This window comes from Ornithorhynchus anatinus, chromosome 19 (genome assembly GCF_004115215.2).
Source record: "Ornithorhynchus anatinus isolate Pmale09 chromosome 19, mOrnAna1.pri.v4, whole genome shotgun sequence".
Taxonomy (NCBI): domain Eukaryota; kingdom Metazoa; phylum Chordata; class Mammalia; order Monotremata; family Ornithorhynchidae; genus Ornithorhynchus; species Ornithorhynchus anatinus.
Genome location: NC_041746.1, coordinates 25521986 through 25542538, shown reverse-complemented (window position 1 = coordinate 25542538; position 20553 = coordinate 25521986). Strand labels below are relative to the sequence as shown.

The following is a 20553-nucleotide window of genomic DNA, read 5'->3' as shown; positions in this document are numbered from 1 at the left end:
TTCCCTTTTCCGAGCTTCCAAGGGCACACGGCCATAAGGGCTGGGCGGAAACACCACCAAAGTGTGGAAGGTGGCAATGTCTCACTCGAGTTCTTTCCACACCTTCTTTTGGGGCCCAGAGCTAATGGCATATACCTCCCTTTAAAGTCTTCATTTGCTTTGTTCCTATAAAGGTCCAGGATTCCTGAGCAGGCAGCCCAGCAACATCCTGTATTCTCCATTCGAAGCAAGCGGGTGCCTGCTTTGGAGGGAGAATCGGTACTTGGGCGGTGACACTTCGCCTGTTCCTCTTTGCCCCAGCGGTCCTCTGTAAGCCCACGTGGAGAAGCTGGCCCACGAGTAGAGCGGCAGTGACCATGCTATCGGCAGCACACACACAAACTGCTCCGACCCCACACCCAGCTCCCTTAAAGGGCTTCCGTATATCATTAAAGTACAATTTGAATGCAGAGGCTGAATTGGGTGCTTTCAAGAAATATTAGTTCAAAAATTCCAGAGAAATATACCTAGTGTTTTCCTCTCCAATAACCTCTGCATTTTCCTCATATGACTCATTTAGTCCATTGACAGGACTGATCTTTTTAATCTGTATAAGCCAGAGCAGTGTCATCACAAGCCACAGAATTGTTCACCATTTCATATAAAATATCATGCCTGAGGAAACAGCGAGCAGACACCTACCAAGAAGCCAGGCATAGAGCCTTCGGTTCAGTGACATATCTCGCCTCAGTACCACGTGAAGCGCCGCTGACAGGATCCTGATCATGTCTGGCCGAGTAGCCTGAAAACGTTCAAAGGAGACCTTCATTTAATTACCGATAAGAACATACTGAGCCTCTCTCTCGCATCCTCTAGACTGTAAGCTCACTCTGGGCGGGAAATGTGTCTACCAACTCTGTTGTATTGTACTCGCTGAAGCACTCAGTACAGTGTGCTCTGCAGAAAGTAAGTGTTCAATAAATACCCCGATTGATTAAGAACGAGACACGGTATCCCTGAGGAACATGCCTCAAAATACTTTGCCACATTTTCTAAAAAAATGTTGGCCCACGTACTTACTACTTCTACTTTATTACCGATTTACTTTCTTATTATCCAGATTTTTGGTTGCAAAGAAAATATTTCTTCTGTTCATTCATTCATTCAATAGTATTTATTGAGCGCTTACTATATGCAGAGCACTGTAGTAAGCGCTTCGAATGTGCAATTCGGCAACAGATAGAGACAATCCCTCCCCATTGACGGGCTTACAGTCTAATCGGGGGAGACGGACGGAGGAAAAACAAGACAACTTAATCACGATAAATAGTAATTGTGGTCACTGTTTTACACCTACCTACTATGTTGAGAAGCCCAATCCTGCCCCGCTGCTCTACACAGTCCTGGGGCAACTAGTCAGGGGCAATTAGTGCCCTTTCATGTTCCTTAACTCTACTGTATTATATTCTCCCAAGCACTCAGTACCGTGTCCTGCACAGTAAGCTCTCAATAAACACCACTGATGGCTTGATACGCTGAAGTCAACCAGGGTGGGGGTCACATGGGGAGGAGAAGGGGGAGGAAGTAGAAATTTGTGCTCAAGCCCTCACTGGCACCTTGACTCTCAATCCCAAATTGCAAGACAACTCCTCATCACGAGGGACTCCCCAAATCCCACTTGGGGCTGAGTTTACCTGAGGTGGCAGCTACGGTAATCGATCAATCTGTGGAATATACTGAGTGCTTATTGTGTGCTGAGCCCTGCAGTAAGCACTTGGGAGAGTACATCCCAACAGAGTTAACTGGAAAACACGATCCCTGTCCACAAGGAGGGTGACACTAAGAATGACAGTGCCTGGATTACTGCCCCTTTGCCTTTTAATATTAATTGGTAATACTCAACTAGAAGAAGATTAACTACAGGTGGATTTTTGAAACTCTTTCACAGTCTAAGCGGGCCCAACTCATCACCCATTTCTTAGCAAAACTAATCAGTTCGCTTTGGGTTCCCAAACAAGATCTGGGGAGGCAGATGGCCTAGTGGAAAGAGACTGGGATTGAATGTCAGGAGACCCAAGTTCTAGTCCTGCCGGACGACCTTGGGCAAGCCCCACATATTCAGTCAGTCAAAGTATAGAGCACTTACTGTGTGCAGAGGATTGTACTATGTGCTTTTGAGGGCACACTATAACAGACACATTCCCTGACAACAATGAGCTTACACATATGATCGCTGGGCCCCAGTTTTCTCTTCCGCAAAATGGGAATAAAATTGCCTATTCCCCCTCCCTCTTAGACAATGAAGCCTGTATATGGGATGACTCTGTCCAATCTGTCATATATTTACTCTGGCCCTTAGTACAGTGGTTTTAAGTATTTAATAAATTCCATTATCATTGGATTATAATAATGTTGGTATTTGTTAAGTGCTTACTATGTGCCGAGCACTGTTCTAAGCACTGGGGTAGACACAGGGGAATCAGGATGTCCCACGTGGGGCTCACAGTCTTAATCCCCATTTTACAGATGAGGTAACAGGCACAGAGAAGTTAAGTGATTTGCCCACAGTCACACAGCTGACAAGTGGCAGAGCTGGGATTCGAACTCATGACCTCTGACTCCAAAGCCCGTGCTCTTTCCACTGAGCTACGCTGCTTCTCTTAGCTACGCTGCTTCTCTTAACACGACTTTGATTTCCACATACTCCTTTGTTCAAACAGAAGAGACTATCTTAAACAAGCATATGCCCTCTGGCCAGTGAATTCCCATCATGACGGTTTACCTGACTCATATGGAAAGGGAAACAGAAGAGTATGAGGTCCAGTGTGCTTCTCTGTACCAGGACACTTGAATCCAGCACTGAGGTTCTCACTGCTTCTACCTGAAATGAGAGGGCCGTTTAAACGCTGGTTTAATCTGTATGTATTTTAATTTGGGGACCAGCCATGGAAGCAGAGTGAAGACAAGCATTTTAAAGCACATTTCCCAGAGTTGAAAAAATGGTGGAAAGCTTCTTTTCTGTTGAAAAGAAGAAAATCAGGAAGTTGAGCATCTGTGGCCGAGAAGCTTACAAGATAATAATGAAATGGGACATACTGAGGACTGATCTTGAGACAAAAGAAAGAGATGCTTCAATATAAAGAAATTTTAAGAACACAGCACTATCAGGTCCAGAGAGCGATGTACTGTAGAACAAAAGAAACTTTAAAAAAAAATGTACAAGTTAAACTGGGAAGAAAACATGGGAAATGGTATGGGCTAGCAATTTATGAAAAACTACAGGTCAGAGTAAATATGAAGACTGGAGGTGAATGCCATGAAGTCTTGCCCAAGAGAAGGTTGTGAGAAGCGGAAATGCAGGAACGGCTGATATCAGATGGCCAAATAGCCAAAGAGTTGGGTGAATCAAAGATCGTTAAGTGGTGAAAGACTTCTAAAAAAAAGACTATACGATCCTTTTTAAAACTAGGAATTATGAACCACAGTAAAAGCTTGCTTTTGAAATTTGTAGTTTATGGGAAAGCAAGAACTCGGAAGGTAGATAATGGAATATGAAATGGGAAGGGCAGAAAAGTAAATGAGAAATGAGGAAAAACAGATTTTTCTATTTGAAAAACCTGTCTTTGTGAACTGCTTTTATTGGGTGATTGTTTTTGATACCAATTAAAGAATGTCCTTGAGCCTTAGAAAGAGCTTTCAGCCCTCCCTCTCCAGGCGACATGATTGTGGGACCTCTCCCAACAAAGTTCTTGTCGTTGTCTAACATGTACAGGGTGCTTTATTTTAGGAGGAGGGAGCAGAGGGAAAACACACTCCTGACTTGTCTTGGTCTATGGGATTTTGATGGAACCACAGGGACATGCAGGGAAACCGCGATCGCCCCGGACACCTTTTGGCAAAAACGCTTTTGACATCACGTTACCATTAATTCGATATCGCTGCCGATGATATAAAGCTGGTCTTCCATGGAAAGCTTTCGGTTCAGATGAGACAGAACGTAGGTGATTCCAGGTAAGCGGACAGCGGGGCTGGTGAGAAGACTACCCCACAGGGCACTATAGAAGGCTGACTGATCGACTGCTGTAGCGACCTTCTCCAACAGAGTGTTCGTTCTGAGGTTGAATTAGAAAAACAAGGAAAGAGAGAGAGGGTGGTTGACTAAAAGATCTCCTTTAAAAACACACTGTTGTCAGGCTAGTGTATGTTCTGCCCGGAAAGTTCTTAAGTGTGGCCTAGTGGAAAGATCACAGGTCTGAGCCAGAGGACCTGGGGTCTAATCCCGGCTCCACCACTTAACCGGACCTTGGGCATATCACTTAACTTCTCTGTGCCTCGGTTCCCTCATCTGCAAAACAGGGATTCGATACCAGTTCTCCCTCCTACATACTGTGAGCTCCATGTGGGAACAGATTCTCTTGTATCTATCCCAGTGCTTACTAGCAGTGCTTGGCAAATAGTAAGTGCTTAACAAGGTTGTTATTGTTATTACAGATCATATATTTTTATTGATCCGGTATGTTAGCTTGAAATATTCCTCAAATATTTCGGCATTCACACCGATAGTGGTCACAGTGGTGGGAAAACCAGAGAGAGAAACAAAGACAGAAACCCAGAGACTGAGAAAGATGAGACGACAGAAAAAGACCTTGAAGTCAAAGAAGATGCAGCTGACGGTGAAATCCACCTGATACATGTGAGGCTGAAAAGGCTGATATGGACCTAAAGGCCTGACCACATACAAAACTGACCCTTGCTAAGCTATCTTATTTGTTGTTACTAGTGCTTGGCACTGTTTTTTTTTCTCTTTTGTCTCCTCTTCTCATGATTCTGACCAAGTGTCTACTCAAAAGAGAGGCTCCTTTCTGGATTACAAGAGGCCATGCTAGCGATCAACCCCCATTTGTCAGCTGTGATGCAGCACTAAGTCTTTAGCTTACCATACCCTTAAAATGTGTTCTTGGACCTCCTTACTTTCAGTTTCATCATTTCAGCTCACCATATAAGGTTTCTGGGGTGTCCTACTGATGTCAATTCTCCTCACATGTTCAACCATTTGCTGTTGTGTTGAGGTGAGCATAACTTCAATGCTAAGAGATTTTTGGCTGTCTGTTCAAGTTTCCCTGGGAAAGACTGGTACAGAAACTCCCTCCCCCTTCGTATACAGACCACTACTCTCCCCAACTTCAAAGGCTTAATAAAGTCACATCTCCTCCAAGAGGTCTTCCCCAGCTAAGCTCTCATTTCATTTCCCTTACTTCCTCTCCCTTCCGCGTTTCCTATGCAATTGGATCTGTACCCTTCTAGCACTTCACCCTCAGCCCACAGCACACTACATATCTGTACAACCAGATCTCCAACTACTTTTTGTACAATACTCATTCACAAGCCTTCATCTTACCTCTCATAGTACTCTGAGCCCTCCTCCAAACCAGGAAGAATTCCTGTTAACAACCCTTGCAGACCAGGCTTTAATGTTTTTCCCAGAGGCAAATAATAAATCTCATACAGACTAAGAAGGGTTGGTTTAACGGACATGGCGGCATTGGCAAGAAGAGGGAAAAGCCCAGAACTGTGGGAAAAAAAGAAATTAAAAAGTTAACATAACTATTACAAAAAATTAATCGATAGCCACCCAATTGAAATTAATAGTACACATAAAGCAATTTTAGAGGGGAGGATATGTCAGAGAGATGGTCTTTTTGGGCTGCATTCTAACTTAGATGGTTCAATGGAAATTAATTTTTTTATATGTATATACAGGCAGTTTAAAAACACTAAAGGGACGACCACCCTATTAAGCAGCAATGTGTTTTGGGTACTGTGATCTAGTGGAAAGGGAGTCAGGATACCTCAGCCTAGCTCTGCCACAGGCCTGCTGTGTGACCTGCAGCAAGTCACTTAGCCACTCTGAGCTTCGTTTTTCCCGGTTTCTATAAAATGGGGAGAATAGCTGTCTACATCACAGGGATGTGGTGAAAACAAAATGAGATAGGTAATATGAGTGCTTTGGAAAAAATAAAAGCAGTGAATAAATTCAAGACATTACTACCTAGTAAATATTCATTAATTCACTGCATTATCCCATATCCCACCACACAGGGCTTTCAGCAGCATCACCAATATTTATTTTGATGCATTCTGGGTAAACGGCATTGTATGTCCTGAGCTAATAGGTCTCGAGTTAACACTCGCTGTGGCTCTGTAAAATTCCGTTTCCTTTTTATAGGCCTCCCTAAAAGACAACTACAAAAAAAATTGACAAACTTTTCCAATTAGCAGTGCATCAGCTGCAGCCTACAAAAAAGCAGGATTCTTGCCTTTTTTTTTTAAATACAGCTTTGCTCCTCTCTCGGCATTCTGTTGTTGGTAATTTTTGATTACAGCTCACAATGGCTTTGACTGACTTTAACCTCTGGTTCTATTAACATATTAATGCCCAGTTTTTTGCTTTCACAGATTAAAGAGGTATTACAAACGATGTACAATGTTTATTGTACAGCAGCCAAGATATTAAAAATGGGGGTCTTCCTCTTTGCAGTTTATTATTTCAATTACTGCTCTAGAAGAAAAATGGAAGACATTTCATTTTTGTACTTAATTTCCTAAAGCATAGATCATCTCTCATTTGCATCCATTAAAAAAAAAGGATGACAGAAATCATTTCACTGGGCAGTTCTGAGGCTGAGTAACAGAGATACTGCTCTAATATTTCTTGGAGACCGACCATTACCTGTATAGAAAAAGATCCTTTGCCAGACGCTTCGGACCGATGATTTTGAAGATGATCTCATACGTTTCAAGCGCCTTCCGGTGAACTCCTCCCGGCAATGCTGGATGCAGGCATTGTGCTAGACGCTTACCTATGGTCAGCTTTTTTGGTACTACTTGGTACTTTGCATTGTTTTGCAAGACCTGGTGGAAAACAGTTCAGTGAATGAAAAACACATTGATTATCACATTTTTGTGCTGTTCTAACATTTTTTGAGATTAGTTCTCCAGGTTTAACTGGTAAGATAGTGCATTCCTCACTGATAAACCTGTCAGAAATGCTAATATCAGCAACGCGATCATTAATAATGGTAATAATTATAGTAAACAGTAAAATTTTCAGTGCAAAAATTGAACTATGAAAAAAGTTCAAGATAATTACTGGTTTCCTCTATCTCTTCATGTCTAGCTATTTTCTTCCTTTTTCCTTTCCCAAATTATTCTCTCCTCCTCCTCCATATTGACAGAATATTTCTGTACACTTTTGCCAGTTGTAAGAAAAGAGTTCATGGAGAGTAAAACAACTTCGCTTGTAGTAGTAATTTTACGTATTAAAAGTGCTGTGGGCAGAGACTCTACTAAGTGCAGGAAGAGAATATACAGGTGGAAATCAGATACGGTCCCTTGGCTGCTCGCTTATTCCACGAAGCCTCCTGTTGAATCAACTACATAAGTAAACTAAGTCATGCAGACCCTCGTAGTTCAAATAAACTTTTATTTAAAAATTCTATGTAATGATGTTAAAAGTAAGACTAGCATTTTTACTGCCCTGAAAAACCAAGGAGTCAGTGAAAATCCTTTTACCTTTCTACTGGGGAAAAAACTTTTTTCCCTTCCTATTAATGAAAGTCAGAGATTTATCTAAGGAATTAATATCCATATTGATTTCCTGAGAAAAAGTGCAACCATGGCCTAGAACACTTCTCTAGTGTGGAAAAAGGCCACATTTTAACACTCCAGTAAAAAAAAAAGGGTGGTGGTTTCATAGGAAATAAGTCAAAATACAATAATAGAGCACAGAACTGCCTTTGCAACTCAGTTCTAAGAGTAGTTATATTGGAATTTTGGGGCCTTCATGAACATTCTATATTGGTTGGAATTTTGGTGCCTTCACGAACATTCCATAAACGGTTCTTAGAGCAACAATGTACATTGTGAGTTCAGACACACAGAAGACTGTTAGTAATTCAGATAGGCTGCGTCTCTGTCTCTCTTTGTTGAAATCAATTAATATTCACATACTAGGCATACAGTAAACTGATTACTTATCTTTTTAGGCAAATGAATGTACAGCATGATTAGATTGACACTATACTTAATTCCTAAAATGTTTCATGGCATAAAGGTCATCAAAGAAATTGAGAGATGATTTTTCTAATATCCACAGAATGGGGTCATTGTAGCTCATTTTAAAGCAAAACTACCAGTGTGCTGAAATGCTTGGACGTTTTAGAAACTGAGTGGTTTTCATTCCCTAAATTGCAATTCCGACTTAAATGGGGATTGGGTCTACGTGGTTAGGGCCCAGGAAGCCTTTCTAGGGAATTGAGGGAAACCCAAGGCTGAAAGGTAGCTTTCTTTTTCAATTTCATGACAATTTCATAATGAGAACTTAGAAATGTCAATTACAAGACTGGGGACATTAGTAAAACATTAAAGGCGACTAGTTATGGTAAATGTTTAATCTAGGAATAATCTTGAAAGAGAAACTATTGTTTCATTACAAGTGGCATTCCTCTGAAGACCCATAATTGGATTTCACAGCCAAAGATGGCCTCCTGGTTGGCCAGGGGTGTTAGCCAAGGGCAAGAAATCGGGCCAAAAGAGGCGAAAGGCTGTAGGACTGGGTGGTCGATGCCCTTGATTGGCACTAACGGTAGCTAGGAGATCACAGGTAAGGGAATAAGAATTCATGGACCTCACAAAACAGTAAAGTCTCCTCTGCTTAAGCCAGCCTGTGTCTTCGGACACTGTTTTCACTGAAGTTGCCCTAAAGGGAAACTGGTTTTACACAGTGGAGACTTGGCATTTGAAAGGAAATTCCAGCTCTCCGAATGCTTAGATGGGGCTTGACACTGAGTAAGCGCTGAACACATCCCCAGATCATCACAATAACCACCAAGGGAGAAAGTTTCGGTAGGATAAGATAGCAGAGAAAAACAAAAATGGGAGTTCAATATCTCTGCCCACTCCCTACTTTTGGTCCAGACAAAAGTGACTTTGCTTGCATTTATTCATTCGATCGTATTTATTGAGCGCTTACCGTGTGCAGAGCACTCTACTAAGCGTTAGCATTAAGCACGGTAGTTGACCTCGGTGCCGTGTAAAGTGCTGTTGCCATTCTGAGGCGAATTACTCGTATTTTATTCCAAAAGGTGTACACATTGTAACTCGTTATTGAATTAAGACACTTTTATCTTTTAGAAAACCCCATCGACTCCAAAGAGCGGGCCCGGGTTTTCCCGACCTTTGCTCCCTTGTCCAGAAGGGGTTCAGCCGGGCGTACCTTGTTGAGTTTCCCAAGTGCTGAAATCAAATCCGCCCATTCGCTGGAGTACTCGAAATTCTTCAGTGCCTTGTCGACCGCGGCTACGTAGTTCCTGTACTTGGAGTCACTCAGTAACTCCAGCTCCTCCGTGTTCATTCTCCCGCTGAGTCCCGCTAGAGACCAGCTCGTTGCACGTCATGTAAAATCATCCCCTGGAAGGGCGGAACGTTCCCGAAAGTTAGGGTTTGAAAGTCATCCAGGCGGGCTGCGGTAACAGCCTGGAAAGTTCTAGAATTCTTGGAGGGGCTGGGAAGGAGAGGGAGGGGTCGGGAAGGGAGTTAGGTTTGAGAGGGCCCAGGATAACTGGTCCCTTGCCCTGACACCTCACGGCGTGGCCCTCGTGAGGGCCGTGGGAGTCGGACGATCTGGGTTCTAATCGCTGCTCTGCTGTGTGACCTTGGGCAAGTCAATTAACTTCTCTGTGCTTCAGTTACCTCGTCGGTAAAACGGGGATTTCATGTCTCCTGCTTCGACATGACTTGTAACTACCCCAGTGCTTAGAACGGTGCTTGGCACATAGGAAGCGCTTAACCAATACCGCAATTATTACTGTTATTTACTTGGAGCCAGGAAGAAAAAGACAAATACACACCACTTACTGAGCCATGCGTGCGCCCTGTTTTGTAGGTGGACGCACTCCCACAAACACATACGCTCCTGTGTGACGCCCCCAAATTTACTTGGCAAGAGAAAGAAGTGGCCTCTTGCACATGCTTTGTGCTCCAAGAGGACCCAGGGAAGAAGGGACCGCAGGCTACGCTTATATATAAAATCAACCTCTGTTATTTCGGCGCGGAGAGCACTGTAGGAAGTCCTTGGGAGAGCACGGTATAACGGAGGTGGCAGAAACGGTCCTTGACTATAGCCAGCTTGCGGTCCAGAGCTGAGCTCACAGTCTAGAGATTACAGGGCTGGGAGCGCTCAAAGATCGCATCGGATGCGGACAGCGGGCTTCCCCTGCACGTAATCAAGTGGCAAAATTCACAACGCGTTCCAGTCGGCATCCATCCCCATAGCGTATTTTGCTCAGATACCCTGCTCGTTTCCGAGGGAACCAGTCTCCCGGGTGCTCGGGTCCGTCCACTAATGTCTGGGCAGCATATGCCAGCTCCGATCATTTAGATGGGCTAGAGGATATTTGTTCTTGCTCGTTTCTACTGAATGCGACTCACTGAGCGTTTCCCCGCTTTGAATCCCCTAGTCCTGGAGAAGAGCTACAAAACCACAGTTTACCTCGAAGGGGAAATTCCATTGTTGGAACAAATTGCCACTTAATCTTGGCATCTTTTGCCAGTGCTACCAGAGACCATACGGAAGTGCTGCAGTTAGTTGAGAGGAAGCAAATAGAGGCAGGTAGGTGGCCTACCAAGGGGAAGATATGCAGAGTGAATTAAAAAAGAAAAAAAGATTAATTGTAGGAGACACCTTCAAGGAAGAGTTGAGCAGAACTGAGCAAAAATCAGTGAGGTCAAAATGACCTGCCCAAAAAAATCATTCTGGGAAAAGTGCAAATAACCCCAGTTGCATCCCTCCTCCCTTTTTTTGCCTACAACTCACCCCCACATAAGTGTATTTTACCTATCCCAATCTGTCCTAATCAGTCAAAAACATTTAAGCTCGCAGTCTAGTGGGGAATCAGGCTAACTGATCCGCTTGGCTTTAACTACCACTTTTCTGTACTTCTATCTACTCCTCATCTCATCTACAATCCTGCACTTCCTCTTGCCTCCAAGACAACTCCACTTGGCAGTCCTACAAACTTGAAACTTGATCCTTTTCCCTCCTAAACTCCCTCCTCCTAACTTTGCCTTCTCTGTTCATACCAACCATCCTCCCTCGGGGGTAGACTCTGAGCTAGACCGTAAGCTCATTGTGGGCAGGGAATGTGCCTTCAACTCTGTTGGACTGTTATGCTGCACTCTCCCGAGCGCTTAGTATAGTGCTCTGCACTCAGTAAGCTCAACTGCAACAGGAAGTACCAGTCTGGAAAGTCCCTTTCGCTCTCTGCCTAAAAGCCCAGGTCTTGTTCACGCCACTAGCAACAGGCAGATGAGGGAACTTTTTCCAAAAGCTGGCAGCTCCACCTGGAGCAGACACGTGCCCAGAGGCAAAATATGTATGAGGCCTGGAGAGAATACGTCAAACAGTTTTCCTACTTGTAAAAGTCCTGTGCTACACGCGGCTTCTTGGCATCGTACCGATCCCTGCCACGAGCCCGGAAAATCACTGTCCCGGGACCAGAGAGGCTAAAAGGCGACGCCGGTCGGTAATACGGCAGGGCGGCAACACCAAATATGAGCAGATAACAGTAACCCGCTCCTACAAAACCCAAAGAACCAATATCCGCAAGCTTCCCCAGGTCAGAGGTAGACAAATTAAGTTTACCACTCCAAACTGTCGCAAATGAATTTAAAGATCAATTCAAACTCACCCTCATAAACAATTAAAAACCTCCACCCACCTCCCCCCCCAGCTGGATTCCTGAAGGTTTCCGGATGAAACGTGCAATTTGTGTAAACGTATTGAGAATGGGAATCGTTTCGTTACGATTCGAACCAAAATGTGGCCCTGGCAGGTGAAATAGTTTTAGGGGCATTTGCTCATACTATAACATCTGAACACCTTCTCAGGGAAGATAATCAGGGAACTGAATTGCTTTCTCTCAAATGAAAGACACTAGCACAACGTCCAGCTGTCCCAAGAGATGGTTAATAGACTTCCTCAGGGTTCTGGCCAGGAAGGAAAAGAACATTCTGGTGCTAAGATGCCTCACCATCCTTTTCAGTTCACTAATTCCCTAAAACACTACTAATGGATTTAAACAAACCAATTATTTACTGGTTTGTAGCCATTGGGAAAATGCTTTGATTGTTCAGCCAGGGTTGGAAATAAAAAGGAAAACGAGTGCAGATGAGGACACGATACACTCCAAATGGATATTATTACCCTAAATGAAATCGCTTTTAAACCAAACGAGGTCAGGAAAAAAAAATAAGTTCCGACATTAAGAATGACAATTGGCACTATGTATAACTTGTTATCTTCCCTCCCCGGATAAAATCAATCCTGCCGGGGACTGTCAGTACAACTTTATCCTAAAAACGTAACTTTGAAAACTGTAACATAAATGAGGTCAGAAGAGTCCGGAGTTTTGTCTGGCTCTTTCAGCAACTCACGGATGAATTATGTGCATGAGGGACTTGGGAATCCCTAGGAAAGGGGTTACCTTCCCTTCCTTGGACCTGGCTGGCACTGAACCGGGGGAGGGGACGGGTGAAAAGGGAGACTGGTTCAACTGAGGAAGAAACAGGAAATCCACAATCACTTCTCTGGAAAAATCTCTGCGAAGAAGAGAGGGCCATCATGAGTTGCTGGGAGGCTGCTTAGGCTGCTGACAATTGTAAATCCAAACTATTCTGGGAGGCCTAGTGGAAAGACAGTGGGACTTGAAGACCTGTTTTTTTTTGTTGTTTTTAATGGTATTTGTTCAGCGCGTCCTATCTGTTGGACAATATACTAAGTTTTGGGTTGATAGAAGCTAATCTGTTGAACACAGTCCCTGCCCCACATAAGGCTCACCATTCTTAATCTCTGCTTTATAGATGAGGCAACTGAGGTACAGAGAAGTGAAGTGACTTGCCCAGGGTGACAGCGCAAACATGAGGCAGGGCTGGGATTAGAACCCAGGTCCCTCGGACTCCCACACCACGTTCTACCCACTAGGCCACGTTGCTTCTCGGCTCCTTGCCTCCCACTGTCTTCACTGTACCCAATTTCCTCAACTGGAAAATGGGGATTAAATACCTGTTCACTGTCCCCCTTATACTGCGAGCACCTTGTGGGAGAAAACTTCCAGTGGTAAACTCCCCTAGGGCAGGGACCGGTTTAATATCGTTAGTTTATCTTTCGCACCAAACACTGTGCTCTACAACTTGCAGGCCCTCGGCGTGATCGGGAAGAGGTGGCCGCCCAATCGCCCCAAGAACTCCTCTAAAGGCAAGAGGGAAAATGAATCCTCCAGTGGTGGCAGGCTGCTTGCTCCGGGAGCTGGAGCAGGAAAGAGTGAAAGGCCAGACCGCATAGGTGCGCATTAAGGAGCAGTGTGGCCTAATGGGTAGAGCACTGGCCTGGGAGTCAAAAGGATCTGGGTTCTAGTCCCAGCTCCACCACTTGCCTGCCGTATGACCTCGGACAAGTCCCTTCACTTCCCTGTGCTTCAGGCCCCTCATCTGTAAAACGGGGATTAAGACTGTGAGCCCCACGTGGGACAGGGGCTGCGTCCAACCTGATTGACATGTATCTACTCCAGCGCTTAGAACAGTGCCGGGCACATGGAAAGCACTTAACAAATACCATCATTTAGCCACCAAACACCCAGGCCTCAGGACGGGAGTGGTTTTTTGTGATGCAGAGGAAATGTCCAGCTTCTGTTGGTTTGTTTAAATACATGAGGCTTCTCCTCGTTTGTTAGGGTAGATTTTGGGAGAAGAGAAGAGAGAGCGGGGCCTTGGAGAGAGGAGGGAGATGCAAAGAGATTCGATATCGCCACCTTTCCCTACCTGGATTTCAGGTAGCAGAAATTCACCCATTTCCTGGAAATGTTAGCCCTGATCCCTGGAGCCAGTTCTCAATCAATCGTATTTATTTAGGGCTTATTATGTGGCGAGCACTGTACGACACACTTGAGAGAGTCCAATTTAATAGAGTTGGTAGGCACATCCTCTGCCCCAAGTGAGTTTATGCAGCATGGCTTAGTGGAAAGAGCACGGGTTTGGGACTCAGAGGTCATTGATTCTAATCCCAGCTCCGCCCCTTGTCAGCTGTGTGACTTTGAGCAAATCACTTCACTGTGCCTCAGTTCCTTCATTTTTAAAATGGGGATTAAGACTGTGAGCCCCACGTGGGACAACCTGATAACCTTGTATCTACCCCAGCGCTTAGAATGGTACTTGGTGCATAGTGCTTAATATCATAATTATTATTATTAGGCAGACGAGCTTCCCCACATTCGGGGGGGAATCTCAGGGGTCAGCACACCTGGAGGGCAACAGAGGAGGGTCTCACCCTGGGAAAACACCTGTGTGATTACTGTGTCTCCCCACTGCTCTAAGGAGCAGAAAAAGGGTTCTGGGCAACTGCAAAGGGAGACCAGACTGCAGAGCTTTCTTATCTGTTCCCTCCACCCATTCTGTGGGAGGTTTGCCAGACGTTGTAACTCCATTGCACAGGCCCACTCCTGCCTGCAATCATCAACTACGGCTAATCATTATTACCAGGTGGAGAAAGTTTCAAGTCTACCTTGCAACAGATTCAGTATTGGATTAACAGTGTCCAGGTAGACTTGGCTTTTATTTCAGGCATTTAATGTGTTCTGAATTAGGAGTTTCTTCTAGGAGTTGGGGTTCCAAAATCACTTTTTTTTTTGCCTTCAAGTTAGTAAGTGTTTAGTTTCATACTACTTGCCCTGGGAACTTTTTCAGGGGCTTCCCAGCCCTCAGTGAGAATGGCCATCTTTCAAAAAAACTTGGAGAACACAGTAAAATTCAATCTAGTGCTTTCAAAAATACAGGGTCCTACTTCAGGCTTCCATGCCCTGCTACCCTGCCAGCATCAAAAGGGTTTATTGAGCATCAACTGTGTGAATCGTGCTTGGGGCCCAGAAAAGAAAAGGTAGGCAGAAACAGGGACAGATCTTCCACAGCTAAGGTTACAGATGGAGATGGGAGACAGGTGAATATGCACATTTTTGGCATAATTACCCTGCTCTGGGGCAGGATTTTCGCAACACTGAAACAGAGTGGGACTATTTACACAGGCTGATAAGAATTCAATCTAGCAGAGCTGTTGTGGGCAGAGAATGCCACTGTTTACTGTTGTATTGTGCTTTCCCAAGCGCTTAATACAGTGTTCCACACATAGTAAGTGCTCAGTAAGCCTGGTGGTTTCTGGCCCTCCCCCAGGTAATCTCAGGGAATTAACTTCCACCACCTGTTGGTACATTCTGGACTGTCTGCTCCTCCTCCTCCCACCCACTCCCAACCAAGGCTAGAATTATATGGTACCCCCCAAAAAATCATCTTTTATTTCCTCCTTAGAAATCGGGGTGAGATAATTATGTGAGTAAAGATGGCAAATGGCAAATAAACAGACAGATGAACACAAAGTCTCAGGTGGTGGAAGGGATGGCTCTAGAGTTGGCAGTTGCATGGTGAGATGGTGAAATTCCAACAGCTAATTTTGCTTCTTTTTTAATGGCATTTAATCGCTTATTACGTGCCGGGCACTGTACTGAACACCGGGGCAGATACAAGCCAATCAGATGGGACACAGTTCCCGCCCCACATGGGACTCACAGTCTCAAATCCCCATTTTACCGATGAGGAAAGTGAAGCGCAGAGAAGCAAAGTGACTCACCCAAGGTCACACAACAGTCAAGCGGCAGAGCCAGCATTAGAACCCGGGTCCTTCTTGCTCCGGGGCCCGTGCTCCAGCCAGTAGACCACATTGCTTCTTTTTTGGGGCCCAGAAAAGGTAGGCAGAAACAGGGACAGATATTTCACAGCTAAGGTTACAGATGGAGATGGGAGGCGGGTGAATACACACAAGAAAGGTAGGGGTGGAATCTGAAGCTAGGAGCTAAAATATAATTCGGCCACAACTTGTGGTTGTCCCGTACCCGTATTGTACCTCTCTCCCAGAGGCTGGATAAGCGAGTGTTGTCTGGCAGGGATTTTTGTTTTCTTTTTTTTTAAATGGTAATTGTTAAGCCCTTACTCTGTGCCAGGCACTGCACCAAGTCCCGGAGTAGATCCCAGTTCCTCGGGTTGGACACAGTCCCTGTCCCGCATCAGGCTCACGCTCTTCATCCCCGTTTTACAAATGAGGTAACTGAGGCAGTGACTTGCCTAAAGTCAAACAGCAGAGAGGTGCCGGAGTCGCGATCGGAACCCGGGTCCTTCTGGCTTCCAGGCTGGACTCCGTACACTGGGCAACGCTGCTTCTCATGGGATTAATAGGAGATTCCGATATTTTCACGGCTGTTCACGTGGGCTTGAAATACCTTTTCCCTTCCTGTTCTTCACCAAGCGGTGCCCAGTAATTCTTAAAATAAAAGTAAAGGCACCTCCTCTTTGGGTGTCTCCAGGCACGAAAGGAAATGGATCATTAGACCCCCCCTGAGTTTACTGTGGTAGTTGAGGCAGTAACAGTCTACACTTTGGGTCGCTGAGGCAAACGGTCCACAAATGTTCCTAGGACTTTTTGTTTCGGGTCTTAGCCGGCGAGAAAAAAAATACATTTCATGCGCGCCTTGGGCTGTGATTCACGGAATAAAGGATAGTAACACTGGTCAATCCTGCTGGGCCAGAACAAAAAAAGTGGGGCTTTGATTTTCATTTTTTAAAAAGTATGAAGAATTCATCTAAGGACTGGAGTGGGCAGAAGAACTAGAGAACAGAACACTAGGTCTTAAAAGATCACCCACCGGATCCCCAAAACCACCTCTGTTTACAAAAGAATTCGAGAGTCCTCCCCCAACCTATAATGCTCCCGGAGAATTGTCATTATTACGAGAAGGTGAAATAGGTGAGAGGCTGTTTTCGCTTTGCAATCTGATTTGATTTTAGCTGATCGCGTTCAGCGGAGCCTACCGTCCCCACAGAGATCCACGCGCTTCCGCATGATCTGATCCCCAGAAAGTTCAAATGGGATACGCGGTTCTGTAGTCAGTGATGTGTGCTCAGAGCGGGACACTAATCACTTGGGAGATCAGAAACAACAGAATCAGGAGTGGTGATTGCTGCCCTCAACTAGTCACAATTTAAGGATGTTATTTTTGACTCCTCTGTTTGGATGGCTACAGACAACTCATTTCTATTTGTTTTGACAATGATGGTCAATTCTCTATCCCACCACGCTGGGATCACTTCCCTAAATGATATTTACCTAGGGCTTACTGTGTGCATGGCATTACACTCCAAGAGTTGGTGGAGTGCAGTAGAACAGATATGGCCCACCCAGAGTTTACAATCCAGCTGGGAAAACTGCACCATCTTGGCTTACTTTCTCCCTAAATCCGGGACTCCCTTCCCTACAAGTAAGGGATCATTCTGCCCCTCATTCTGAGCCACCCTTTCCTTCCTATATCTAGAGTGAAATAGGCAATTTGGGAGGTTGCACCACATTTTCTTGCTGCCCATGACAACACTGAATCCCCGGTCTTGAGTGCTCACCCCAACCCTGAATCCCTGGCCCCCAGGGCTCACCCCAACCCTGAATCCCTGGTCCCCAGGGTTCACCCCAACCCTGAATCCCTGGTCCCCAGGGTTCACCCCAACCCTGAATCCCTGGCCCCCAGGGCTCACCCCAACCCTGAATCCCTGGTCCCCAGGGTTCACCCCAACCCTGAATCCCTGGTCCCCAGGGTTCACCCCAACCCTGAATCCCTGGTCCCCAGGGTTCACCCCAACCCTGAATCCCTGGTCCCCAGGGTTCACCCCAACCCTGAATCCCTGGCCCCCAGGGCTCACCCCAACCCTGAATCCCTGGCCCCCAGGGTTCACCCCAACCCTGAATCCCTGGCCCCCAGGGCTCACCCCAACCCTGAATCCCTGGCCCCCAGGGTTCACCCCAACCCTGAATCCCTGGTCCCCAGGGTTCACCCCAACCCTGAATCCCTGGTCCCCAGGGTTCACCCCAACCCTGAATCCCTGGTCCCCAGGGTTCACCCCAACCCTGAATCCCTGGTCCCCAGGGTTCACCCCAACCCTGAATCCCTGGTCCCCAGGGTTCACCCCAACCCTGAATCCCTGGCCCCCAGGGCTCACCCCAACCCTGAATCCCTGGCCCCCAGGGTTCACCCCAACCCTGAATCCCTGGCCCCCAGGGCTCACCCCAACCCTGAATCCCTGGCCCCCAGGGTTCACCCCAACCCTGAATCCCTGGCCCCCAGTGCTCACCCCAACACTGAATCCCTGGCCCCCAGGGTTCACCCCAACCCTGAATCCCTGGCCCCCAGGGTTCACCCCAACCCTGAATCCCTGACCCCAGTGTTCACCCCAACCCTGAATCCCTGGCCCCCAGGGTGCACCCCAACCCTGAATCCCTGGCCCCCAGGGCGCACCCCAACCCTGAATCCCTGGCCCCCAGGGCGCACCCCAACCCTGAATCCCTGGCCCCCAGGGAGCACCCCAACCCTGAATCCCTGGCCCCCAGGGCGCACCCCAACCCTGAATCCCTGGCCCCCAGGGCGCACCCCAACCCTGAATCCCTTGCCCCCAGGGTCCACCCCAACCCTGAATCCCTGGCCCCCAGGGTTCACCCCAACCCTGAATCCCTGACCCCAGTATTCACCCCAACCCTGAATCCCTGGCCCCCAGGGTTCACCCCAACCCTGAATCCCTGGCCCCCAGGGTTCACCCCAACCCTGAATCCCTGACCCCAGTGTTCACCCCAACCCTGAATCCCTGGCCCCCAGGGTGCACCCCAACCCTGAATCCCTGGCCCCCAGGGAGCACCCCAACCCTGAATCCCTGGCCCCCAGGGCGCACCCCAACCCTGAATCCCTGGCCCCCAGGGAGCACCCCAACCCTGAATCCCTGGCCCCCAGGGCGCACCCCAACCCTGAATCCCTGGCCCCCAGGGCGCACCCCAACCCTGAATCCCTTGCCCCCAGGGTCCACCCCAACCCTGAATCCCTGGCCCCCAGGGTTCACCCCAACCCTGAATCCCTGACCCCAGTATTCACCCCAACCCTGAATCCCTGGCCCCCAGGGTTCACCCCAACCCTGAATCCCTGGCCCCCAGTGCTCACCCCAACCCTGAATCCCTGGCCCCCAGGGTTCACCCCAACCCTGAATCCCTGGCCCCCAGTGCTCACCCCAACACCGAATCCCTGGTCCCCAGGGTTCACCCCAACCCTGAATCCCTGGCCCCCAGGGCTCACCCCAACCCTGAATCCCTGGCCCCCAGGGCTCACCCCAACCCTGAATCCCTGGCCCCCAGGGCGCACCCCAACCCTGAATCCCTGGCCCCCAGGGCGCACCCCAACCCTGAATCCCTGGCCCCCAGGGCGCACCCCAATCCTGAATCCCTGGCCCCCAGGGCGCACCCCAACCCTGAATCCCTGGCCCCCAGGGTCCACCCCAACCCTGAATCCCTGGCCCCCAGGGTTCACCCCAACCCTGAATCCCTGACCCCAGTATTCACCCCAACCCTGAATCCCTGGCCCCCAGGGTTCACCCCAACCCTGAATCCCTGGCCCCCAGGGTGCACCCCAACCCTGAATCCCTGGCCCCCAGGGCGCACCCCAACCCTGAATCCCTGGCCCCCAGGGCGCACCCCAACCCTGAATCCCTGGCCCCCAGGGAGCACCCCAACCCTGAATCCCTGGCCCCCAGGGCGCACCCCAACCCTGAATCCCTGGCCCCCAGGGCGCACCCCAACCCTGAATCCCTTGCCCCCAGGGTCCACCCCAACCCTGAATCCCTGGCCCCCAGGGTTCACCCCAACCCTGAATCCCTGACCCCAGTATTCACCCCAACCCTGAATCCCTGGCCCCCAGGGTTCACCCCAACCCTGAATCCCTGGCCCCCAGTGCTCACCCCAACCCTGAATCCCTGGCCCCCAGGGTTCACCCCAACCCTGAATCCCTGGCCCCCAGTGCTCACCCCAACACCGAATCCCTGGTCCCCAGGGTTCACCCCAACCCTGAATCCCTGGCCCCCAGGGCTCACCCCAACCCTGAATCCCTGGCCCCCAGGGAGCACCCCAACCCTGAATCCCTGGCCCCCAGGGCGCACCCCAACCCTGAATCCCTGGCCCCCAGGGCGCACCCCAACCCTGAATCCCTGGCCCCCAGGGAGCACCCCAACCCTGAATCCCTGGCCCCCAGGGCGCACCCCAACCCTGAATCCCTGGCCCCCAGGGTCCACCCCAACCCTGAATCCCTGGCCCCCAGGGTTCACCCCAACCCTGAATCCCTGACCCCAGTGTTCACCCCAACCCTGAATCCCTGGCCCCCAGGGTTCACCCCAACCCTGAATCCCTGACCCCAGTGTTCACCCCAACCCTGAATCCCTGGCCCCCAGGGTTCACCCCAACCCTGAATCCCTGGCCCCCAGTGCTCCCCCCAACCCTGCCCCCAGTGCTCCCCCCGTCCCCCTGCTCCCCCCAACCCTGCCCCCTTACCCCCAGCGCTCCCCCCAGCCCTGCCCCCCTGGGCTCCCCCCCAACCCAAATGCTCCAGCTGCAGGTTGGTG

General features: G+C 48.2%; 1 protein-coding gene across 11 annotated transcripts in view; it reads right to left on the bottom strand.

The window, feature by feature from the left end:
* The window catches only part of DOP1A (DOP1 leucine zipper like protein A), a 66564-nt gene that overhangs the window by 45895 nt on the left and 116 nt on the right, over positions 1 to 20553 (bottom strand). For all 11 annotated transcript variants that reach the window (XR_003753765.1, XR_003753766.1, XR_003753768.1 and 8 more), the window contains exons 2-7: positions 9254 to 9447; positions 6710 to 6891; positions 5378 to 5548; positions 3902 to 4091; positions 2762 to 2860; positions 682 to 781 (exon numbers count right to left, since the gene is read on the bottom strand). Coding sequence is in view for 5 of the 11 variants with exons in the window: in XM_029047651.1 (XP_028903484.1) it covers positions 682 to 781; positions 2762 to 2860; positions 3902 to 4091; positions 5378 to 5548; positions 6710 to 6891; positions 9254 to 9391 (880 nt within the window). In the remaining 6 variants the exon portion in view is untranslated. The remainder of the gene's footprint in view (positions 1 to 681; positions 782 to 2761; positions 2861 to 3901; positions 4092 to 5377; positions 5549 to 6709; positions 6892 to 9253; positions 9448 to 20553) is intronic.